At 40.6% G+C, this 11,222-nt stretch overlaps 1 protein-coding gene across 1 annotated transcript; it reads right to left on the reverse strand.

The window, feature by feature from the left end:
* Positions 1-267: 267 nt before the first annotated feature.
* RAB21 (RAB21, member RAS oncogene family) lies at positions 268-10,773 on the reverse strand. The gene is made up of 7 exons (XM_065743338.1): positions 10,473-10,773; positions 4,424-4,483; positions 4,122-4,229; positions 3,003-3,066; positions 2,153-2,207; positions 1,664-1,752; positions 268-980 (listed from the first exon to the last, which is right to left on the reverse strand). Exons 1-7 carry the CDS (start codon positions 10,617-10,619, stop codon positions 841-843), a joined length of 663 nt encoding a protein of 220 aa, XP_065599410.1. The 5' UTR covers positions 10,620-10,773; the 3' UTR covers positions 268-840.
* Between the last annotated feature and the right edge of the window lie 449 nt (positions 10,774-11,222).

The following is an 11,222-nucleotide window of genomic DNA, read 5'->3' on the forward strand; positions in this document are numbered from 1 at the left end:
ACTGTTTCAGTTGGGTGTCAGACACCTCAGTGTTTAACAACAGCTTAAGGAAACATTCCCCTCTTACTAAGGGGGTACTCTAAATACTGCTGTTTGCCAGGGGAAAAAAAAGCTTAAAAAAAACCTGTAGCTATGAGTTCACAACAAAAAAAGCTGTTTTCAATTTTTAGGAAGGGGAAATAGAATGAACAGTTCAACAGTACACATGAAAAGCTTGCATCTTTTCACTTATTCACTTCACAATCACTGACAAGACTGATGTATGTATTTCTGCACCTGCACTTGTAAAAGCAGATAAAATATTTAATAGGTAATTTACAATGTATTTTACCAGCTTGGCATACAGGATGAACAGAATATATCAAAGTAGTTGACAGTTATAGGCTTGTGGAGGCCCTGCAAAAATATTACTTCATATATCTGCTAATTTAAAAAAAAAATCAATGTGCATTTTAGAAGTGATACAATTCAATCTAGCACAAAATACAAAGAGCTGCAAAAATGTATACCATTCCAACAACAACGTATATAAGTTATTAAATAATGATCTGATTTAAAAGAATATAAATGAAGCCTTTAAGTAGGTCTTTTCTACATGCATATTATTCCTCATTAAAGAAAAATATGTAAAAAGGCCATTGGTAATTGCTTTGTTAACCACTGTAGAAAATGCCAATTCTCTGGTCACAGACGCCACTAGTTTAGCACTTAAGGTCTCTGCAGTGTTATATGTGATTATTATTTAAATACTGTTAACTCTATTACTCCACTGGTAAAGAACGCGTGACTTGGAATATGGCAGTCTTCAAATTGAGAGGGCAGTGATGCACAGTTTTGTCACTATCCAGAAGAACAGCACCCTCCACTGCTCTGTACTTGTGGTTCATCATCAATGATCTGTACACCTCGCCTTGCTGCTCCTGACTGACTGGATCCATTGCCTCTTGCTCTTTCATCCACTTGAGCAGTTTCTATCATTCCTGCAAATATAGTGTATTACATGAAATGTATTAGCATTCCATTGTATTATGACAAGACCTTAAGATCTTAATATATTTAAGTTACATGCACAAACTTAAGATGCTCCCACGTTCCAGAATTAGCAACCTTCAAAAGCTAGATATATTCACTCATTAGAAATATCAATTAAAACCAAACACCCCAGAAAAGAATGCACAATCATGTTGGAAGTTCTGCTTAGTTTCTTGCAAAAACAAGAATGCTACAAATACAATAGCTTCCCTGTGTTGTGTCTTATCCTGGATTCCATTTTCTTTATCTGCTTCATCTACTCAGTTTCAAGTAGATGAACTTGAATTGACATCATTTGACAGTACATTCAAAAGATGTTGAAACAAAATATAAAACAAAGCAGTGAAAGCAATCACAGTAAACTTGATCTGAAGTTACTATTTAAATACATTGAGGGAAACGGAATGTTCAGGACTACAACAGAGCAAGAAAGATGTTCTTGAAGTACAGCATGAATTTACACCCATCAAGTTTACGCAGCTGTTCCAATGCAGAAGTAGACTGAAGTACACTCAGAGAAAAACAGTTTTTTCAATGATTTAAATTAAGGGGTTTTTTTTATAATAGGGTTTGAAACATTCCTGAAACCTTGGTGTCTAAGCTCTTCATGAACAAACTAAACAACACCTACTTTTACAAAGGTCAAGAAACAGTTCTTCAATTCCTTTATTCTGCTTAGCTGACGTATGATAATGTTTTGCTCCAACAGATTCAGCATACCTGTAAGAAAGCAGATACAGAAGTGTAAGTTGTGTTGAAGAAGTCAGTCTTTCTTAGCTACTTTAGAAGTGGAAAGAGGAGAGTATTCTTAATTCTGAATTCATACATGGTGATTTAAAGGGATCTGTGATGAAAATTGAGTGATTAAAAAAATATTTGCTTAAGTACATTTGTAGACACAGCATTAACTGCAAATGTTGACTTTTGCCAGAAATGATTTAAAACTCAAGTTACACTTTGATCATTAAGGACACTCCAAGATTAAGATACTAACAGAACACTTCGTAGAAGCCAGCCAGGCACAGTTAGTTACACCTGCCAGTTGTTAAAAGCATCACAAGTTTACTACTCCAACATAATTCTGCAATGACTGCTTCTACTAATAGTTAGTGTGACTTACATTTCTGCTTCTTGCACTGAAACATGCCTCTCTTTTTCCAAGTCTATTTTGTTACCTGTTGAGAACAAGTTAACATTTCACGTCTTCGTACTACAAAATTAACAGATGTAATCATTGTACCTCATCTTTCTCCCCCCTGACAAGCTGCTTCAGTAAGAACAGACTCCTACACAAGTCTACTCAGACCACAGCATCATTTAAAAGCACCTTTTTAGTGGAACATTTAGAAGGCATGAGCTGTTATAGCCAGATCAGGATAGCTGAATGCCTTGGTAAGTTAAGGAAAAGTAGAGGCTTTTATTAAGCAAAATCTGTGCTGCAGAATGTAGTTTTATGTATGTAGAATATCCACATACTTATCCTACTGAAAGTGTTAAAATCCAATCTAATGATTAAAACTAGTATTCACATGGATTTGTAAAAATTCATCAAAAAAAATCCAAGTTATAGACTTATTCCCCACTTTCCATACCCAAGCACTTAATCCTGAAAATAGACAAGTATTGAGTCTATGTCACTGCAAATAGTACATAAAGAAAAAAACTAGTCAGGGTACTTCCAAGAAGGATCTAACATATTTAAGATTTCTGTTTCTTCATTCAACTATGAATTTTGCAACTTGTCTTAACCATACCCTTCTGCCGTAGCACATCATTAAGCCTTTTCCAAATTAACTCATTTTCTTCAATTGTGATCCATTGAAACTTCTCACTCCAAATGCCTTTTTAATTGCCAAATTAACTTAAGATTTATCACTTCACATGCACAAGCTGTTACAGTAGTGTTTAGAACGTATCAAAGGAAACAATTCCAATTCAGTCACTAGAATCACATGTTAAAGAGTGCTTACCTACTATACATAAACAAATTTCATTGCCCAGCATTTTTCTTAATTCCTTAACCCAGTTTTTTACCTGCACAAAGAAAAGAGGTAAGTTTGATTTCTCATGATACACTGCCAGTTTAGGCACTGGCCCACTTCCTTCCTTAACTGTTTAAAACAACAGAATCTGACAATATTCTCTACATAGCTGCACATGGCTTTTGTTTGTAGTTGAAATCTGGAGTAAAGTAACTTGGATAAAGCAGTTCATTCCAAAATTGAACTGTTCACACTCACATTAGCCCCACTGCAAAAAACAAGTTCACCATACTGGCCACTTCAGGTGCAGGGAAAGACATAAGCTGAACTGATAAGTCAGTGTGGCAAGTGTGTGGCAACGCACAAAACACTTTACTTGCCTTACACTGGACTTTAAATTGCTTATTCTGCTGTAGAACCATATCCTGATACAGCCTCCATCACTAACTCAGGCCAGGCCCATACTGCCATTTCCTACTCCTCCAGGGGGAAGTCTTACTGTTTTTGCCACAAGCTCATCAGGTCTAGACTCCTCAGGAACGCATGTCACCTTTCAGCTGGGGTCTCCTATAGAGCAACAGCAATCTGACAGGACTGGATGAAACCCCACCTGTCTCAACCTGATCAACTAACACTGTAAAGTAGTTAATGATCAAGGTTAAAAGTCTTGGAAGTTCAAGAATCTGTTATCACCAAGAATGCAACGTTTCCACTGCTGTGTATGTGATTTCTCATATCTAAAGCTTAATATCACTTAATGTATTTGAGCAATCTGATTTACACAGTAGAGAACAGTACTTTATATTATCACAGAAATACTTTTATTTCATATTTATAGCCTGTCACACATCTAATTCTGATTCTTTGAATAACTCTGCTAGACCTTTATTAAGGCTTCAAAAAAATAAGGTGTATACTTTCATTACAAGGCCCGATCCTACAGATGTACTATTATTCACAAATGACATAACTGGGAATTAATACTATTCAGGCAAATTAAACATAGGTGCTATCCCTGAAACAGAAGACTCCCCCATGAGCACACTCATCACAGATTCCCTCTCAATCAGAGCATACATTGCATAGAGGCAAAAATCTGTCTGGTACCTTCTGGAAAGAGTCCTCATCTGTTATATCATATACTAGAATAGCACCATTAGAGTCTCTGTAGTAGATGGGCCCCAGTGCATGAAATCTCTCTTGACCAGCTGTATCCTGCATTTAAAAACACACTTGTTAGCATGCAAGACTGCAACAATACTTTGAGAGATTCCAATTACTTCCAAATTTTTACTTTATTACAAAGTGCCTAACATTTGACTTCTAACAGGATATTTTCCTGAAAGATAGCTTAGTAAACTAGGGAGGGAGTGCATAGCGGGGAAGACATTTTAGGAAAGCAAACATACCCATATTGCAAGGTTTACTCTTTTCCCACCGATATTCAGCTTCTTCGTAAGGAAAGATGCCTGGAAAGCAAAACAAGACTTCAGTTTTCACACAAATATGCCTGTCTGACTTCAGATTTATTTACTAATAAAAATGTCTGAATCAACAGAAGACAGATTTCTGAATCAAAACACACCCTGAGCCAGAAGGCTGGGTCAATACTAAGCCAGTTAGTCATTTCACTACAGTTTGCCAGAAGTCTGTTCTAAATAAATTTACTTTAAGCAATTTGTTTCCTACATCTTTTTACTGTTGCTTTGAATGACTTAGAGATAAGAAGGCTGAATTCTGAGAAAGGATAAGTCTTTTCAAGATGAACTTAAAACACTCCAAGAGAATACATAAAGCTACTTGGATTTTAAGGCTGCAGGTATTTGCATAATAGTTCAATACTAGTGAAACAGTAAAAATAATTCAAATTTAGAGCTAGAAGTCTAAAACCATCTGTATTTCACAAGAACTTCTTTCCTTTGTATTTTTTCCCCCTGAAACAAGCTCACAACTCTCTTCATTTTATTCCTTCTCCCAACTTTCATTCAGATACCATTCCTGAAAGCCTAGTTTTAATGTTTGTCAGGTAAAAGGACCAGAGAAAGCAGGAGTATAGAAGGAAAGCAAGTGGCAGGGTGAAAAACAGGTTAACATCAGACAATTCAGTTGCCAAGATTAACTTCAGTCTGTTTCCCAAGTTTACTCAGTTTCCCTTTCACTTTCAATTCCACATACATGTGGATATCAAGTACTCAGTGGTATCTTAATCAACATTCATCTCAGATCATTTTAGGCTGGCCTGCAGCTTCCCAACACAAGCCCTCTGTATGAAAGCACTAATCAAACACAGCTTACTAAAAATCATGTTTGTGTAGAAAGGGAAATAGTCATCAGCCAGGTCTGCTGCTTGAACCATTCTGCTGCTTAACTAACACGTACAGAAAACCACACTAGTTCAATTTACACCAGCATAAACTGCTGGTGAAGTACCTTTCTGGACTCTTGACTATGTTAAATTAGTCTGGCATCAGTTCTGGCATTTGTATGATGAGTCAATTTTCCTTCTCTGTTTTAAAAGCAGTCGTACCCTCCCTGTAAATTTCTCCATGAAGTCTGGCAACAAATGGAGCAGATCCAGGAAGACAGACCACAGGAAAGAAAAACACCCTGAGACTTCCCAAGCACGTGCAGAAAGAAACTAAACTTGACCACTGTGCTGAACACACCTAGAGTTTAATAGCCCCCCTTTCAGTCCACAGTGATTCAGTGGTGTAAGTCATCTTCAGGAAAAGCTCCAGAAGGCAAGTTCGAAGCATTTAAAATACTGGTCAACTTGTAACAAACAGCCTAACAGCAGAGCTGCAAGTCCTAAATATCAGGACAATACCAATGGATTTTCAAGTAAATCATAAACTGTGCAGAAGTCCTTTTACAGCTCTCATGCATTTCTTCCTAAGGATCATAAAATCAGTGTCTTGTCTCACAATTTGTTCCACAACATCAGTTTAAAAGTTGTAAGCTCAGATGTTGGTATATTTAAACACCTGGATCGTATTAAGAAATGTTATGAGTTAGGCACACTGAATCAAGCTTACCTGCCAACCTTTTGTTGATCTACTGTACTAAGACATGTGATTCTCTGCTGTACATCTCTGATGAAAAGCTGTTCAAAGCATCGTTTGCCTTCATTGCTATAATAAAGCTCAACTCCGCCACTGATGCAAAATTGGCAAAATAACACTCTAGAATCACATTTCTGGGCCTCCAGACCAAAAGGAAAGCTCTTCACTAAAACAGGATTTGTATTAAAAGCCACAAAATACAACATTAATGAGGTTAAGTCACCATAGCTTTGGACATTGGCCCAATAAGGATAGCTGTGCTATTAGCCATATAACATACCAAATATTAAAGTAGGTTTATCACATCACAGATAAGGTGTTGTGGCTTCTTCTTCCTATTTTGTTTGATAGTAACATCCCACAAAGTCACTACAGCTTTTGATAGAACGTTATCTTCAAGCACTAAGATTATTTCCTTTTCTATACCCATCCAAATATTAGAAGGCCAACAGACTCAAGTCTTTCAGTCTCTTCCTGCAAAAAGTGACATGATACAGTAGCAAGGGTATTTAGGACTAGCTACTGTATTTGTCCTCTGCACCAACACTTAATTTGTACCGTTTTAGGTTATAGTCCCCTGAAGTCCTAGATCCTAACCAAATTGACAGCCTATATCAGATGTTCTGTTTACAACCAAATTTATACATAAACTTCCTAGTTAATAAGGCTGGTACTTTGCATTTGAGGTAGACATAGTTAATGGTGAACAGGAAGCTTTAAGAGCATGCCATGAGAAATAGTCAATACCAAATTATGCTTTAAAAGCTTAATTCCTCTATTGTATTGATAGTACTTGAAGAATACTGATAGCAGATCCTGCTCTTAAATTAAAAACTTATGGGTAAGTCTGGCATAATTGGCATCAGTTAAATGTATTTTTAAAATTACAGTCCCATACACTCCAAAGACAAAACAGCTAACACCTAATGTTTTAAACTTATACCCAGATCAATTTCCATTTGTCTCATGGAAGAACAAGGTTACCACTCTCTAATCATTCTGAAATTAGAGATCAAAAAGCTAAAAATCAAGGGAGCAGCAAGACTTACTAGTTTTCAGAAATTTGGGGATTCCAATAGGTAAAGAAAGAGTCTTCACTACTGGTTGTGAGTTCCCTATCCAACCAAGTTTCCTGGGGAAAAAAGAGTCAGCTGACAAGAGTGTGAAAGCCTTTGAAAGCAATGCCATCCAGATAGCATTAGATGATTACACATTGAAAAGGATCGACATATGCTCTCATCTCCTGAGAATTTGCCCAACTGAGTACTAGGGAGTTAAGTGCCAGTCATGACCTACTTTATAAGCAGCAACTCCTTTCCACATTCTTTTCATTATTATGGCAATTCATTTTAGCTCTGACTTCCAAAGAAAAACAAGTGTATGGGACTACAGTTAATTGCAAGATAAGTAATCTCAAGCAGCTCTTTGAAGTACACTACTAACCTTGGTATTCTGACTCCAGTGTCTTATGACTAGCATGAAGAATACTCACACACTTAGGAGGATAATGCAATCACAAGCACTAAAATATCAGTCTCTTCAACATGTCTGTAGAAAATGTTTCTGTCCTTTCAATTCTCTTTTGAGACCTCAGTTCCACAGGTGCATGAGGCCCTGTTGAGAGCTGACAAAAAGGCCTGACCAGAACACAAGGAAGCCTCAGCTGGAAAATATACCCTTGAAAGTCTCTAGAATACAACAGGTTTACATCATCTGCCCCTTGTCTGCTTTGTCACAGAGGCAGTCCAGGCACACAAACACTACATGCAGCACTGCACTTCCTTGTACTGGTTTTGTAAGCTACCTTACACATCCAAGACAACTCTTCCTCTCTATGCAAGTCCACCACAGCACTGAAGATCAGTATAAATCATCAGCACCACCATGTCAGTGGCTTAGTACACGAAGTCTATTTATCCTGAGTAATTAACAGCTAGTACTCATCCACATTTAAAAAAAAAGATGACAGGTTTTATTATCAGAATACTTTCAGTACCTTTCACTGGGTATCATTTTACAGCTTAAAAATCCTTTTGAGAACGCTGACCTCCATGTTTTGATCAACACCACACCCTGCAGCCTCATGAGCTCGATATAAACAAGTCCCAGTTTACCATTTCCTTCTAACCAGCACTTGGAAAAAGAGCAGGAGAGGAAAGAGATGGCTCCCCTTCAATAAAGCTTTCTGTCACCTACAAATAGGTGAGTTTCCTCTCTGCTAAAACACAGACAACCTTCACAACAGGATACTGGATGTACAGACTCACACACTGATTAGATTCACACTGCCCAGCTGAAGGCCTTCCTGCCCTCTCTCCCATATCAGGGTCACACCACGGGAAGCCCCAGCCAACACTGGCAAGAGCACTTTGGAAGGCTGTACTCTCACCACGTTTTTGCTGCAGAAAGGTTGGTGTGAAGTACAATAGCACTTCTACCTCACCACCCCCCTGCTAAATCAGATTACTGTGGATTGAGAGGCCCTCATCCCACTGACCAGTGATTCTTTTCATGTGGCTCATCACTGTGGCTCATCACTGTGGCTCCTTTGCTGAAATAGGAATTCAATATTTATCTAATTTTGTCTTTGCTGGAACAGAAACCTATTTGCTGCAATACTTTGAACTGATGCCACTAAGCAAAGTCGCTTAACCAAATTATGCCTTTAATAAGAAATCTCACAAGAATGTCACTTTCGTTAGTCTCTCTATTTTTTTAAATGAAAGTTTTAATTAGGTTTGGTAACTCCTTCCACTGCCATCCTTCTACAAGACATAGAAAAACAAGAACGATAATTCCCAAGCACACACTACATACAGCAAGATGCAACAACTGACACTGCATTTCACAATCAATAAGATGCTCGTGACTAAGGAGGTTCGGAACAGAAAAAGCAGGGTGAGTTAAGATACACTGCAACTGGTTAAAATACACACGGAGCAACTAGAAACCTAATCACAGCAGAGGAACAGAACTTCAATATCACATGTAAGCATGTGCTCCCTTTCCTATACAATCAACCTCCATTCCCCACAGGCAGCCTCAAACAAAAGCTATCCGTCTGTAGCATCTAGAGAGACACTTTACTGTCAACGTTTTGGGGCCATTTAAATTTCCATCTCATAGTGCCTGTGACCCAGCTCACTTACTGCTTCTAATTTTAGGCTTTCTGCTGCAGATTTTAAGAGACAACAAAACCAGAGCTACATCACGTGACAAGCTATTCTTTCTACACAGGATATCAGAATCCAGCCATACACAATCACTGCAACGCACTTATAAACATGACTGTTTGCTCAACACTTTGCTTCACGTGGTATAGCAACACAAATCACAACTGCAGCCCCGATACCTACCAAATACTGCTCACTTCTGCTGCATGTCAAGAATAGGTTACCTCCATGGCAATCAGATTTATGATTAGCTTGCCACGACTTCAACATCACCTTCAGTAAACCTACTAACAGGTAGGAACACAGGCAAAAATAAACTCAAATATTTTTTGCTATCTGAACCAAATATGGAGCAACAGCACTTGTTGATGAAACATTAAGCATGCTGCTTCCAGATCATCCCTTATGTTTCCTTTCTTTTAAGGGAAAGTTTCAGGGTTACACACTCCACGATATCCAGCCTCCTGGATCTTCCCCCATGGTGATCACGCAGCTACCCTGAGGCACCACCATTTATTCTGTATCCCACAGAACTTCAAAAGCAGCTCAGAACCCACATGGTAGCAGGGTTTGTTTCTTTATTTACAAGGAAACACACTAAGCACAGTATATATTGCAATGCTAAAACCACGCTTCCACATACATGCCCACAACAGGCAGAAGAAGATGCTGTACAGCTGCAAGAAGAGGTTAGACAGAGAGAGCTCAAAAGACACACGCTGATTGTACAGCCGGCAACATGAAGTGCGGAACACATTTTCCAAGGCCACGTAGCACACGTGCGTTTCACTGCGTGGGATGCAGAGTGCTCAGCACCGGGAGGCAGCGACAAACTGCTTTTGAGTAGACACCCATCGCACTTCCAAGAGTGGAGTATCAACGCTCAGACGCGTACAAGCTCGGTGACAACTCCGGCTAGAACTCAAGGCGATCACACGGTGACCTCGCCTGTTATTAAATCATAAGCCTTCACCTCGCAAACCCGTTTGTGAAAGCCGCTCTAACTGCCGCCACTGAGGCAACTCAGGCACCGGGTCTGCCAGCAAGAGGGAGGCTGTCATTAAGAGAAACACTTAGTCATCAGCCCACCGCCACCGACTACAACAACAGCCGCGCTCCCGCATCCCAGAGACAAAAACCACCAGCAGGAAAACACGATACCCCCCCCACCTAAGCACCCCCCACTCGCTCCGGGCTGACGGAGCAGCCCTCCCGAGCCGCACCTGCAGCGTGGTGATGTGCTTGTCGTTGAACTTGTTCTCGCAGTAGCGCAGCACCAGGGAGGTTTTCCCCACGCAGCCCTCCCCGAGCAGCACCACCTTGAAGGAGAAGCTGCGACCGCCGGCCGCTGCTCCGGACCCCGCCGCCATCCGCACCCCCTCACATCCACCCGCCCGCAGGGACGAGGACCGCGAGGAGAAAGCCGGCGGGCACGGAGCCGAGAAGAAGAGCGGGAGGAAAAGGAACAGCCACAACCACAAGCGCGCCCCGCAGCAGGCGGCCCCGCTGCCCCTAATGGCGTCTTCTTCCTCCTACGTCACGCACCGCCCGGTCACGTGCCGCGTCGCCGCCAATGGGAGGGGCGGGAGCGGCCCCTGTTGCTCGTGGGCGGGGCCAATCCGCCGTGGGGCGGGGCGGGGCGGGGCGCTGTGAGGGTGGTGTGAGCGGGAGCGGCCGCGCGCTCGAGGTTTTGGTTACCTTGAGCAGGAGGAAGGGAAATAAAGGCACACATGGCGTGTGGTTTGCTCTTGTTTGCCTCCTCAAGGCTGGAGTGAAACCACGGGGCTGTGAGCGAGAAGACGAAGCCTCTGGCGACGGATGATAAACGCCGCCCAAAGTCGGCGGCCCCATCCGTGCAAACTATTGGTGCTTACATGTCTGCCCATAAACAGTGATAAAGTGCTTTGAGACAGAGATGTAGGAACAGGCAATGAAAAAAGCAGAAGAAAATCGTTCCTCTGTGGAACTCTTGG

This window comes from Cyrtonyx montezumae, unplaced genomic scaffold, assembly GCF_038088225.1.
Source record: "Cyrtonyx montezumae isolate F1298 unplaced genomic scaffold, pur_monq_1.0 scaffold_3, whole genome shotgun sequence".
In the NCBI taxonomy this organism is placed as follows: Eukaryota; Metazoa; Chordata; class Aves; order Galliformes; family Odontophoridae; genus Cyrtonyx; species Cyrtonyx montezumae.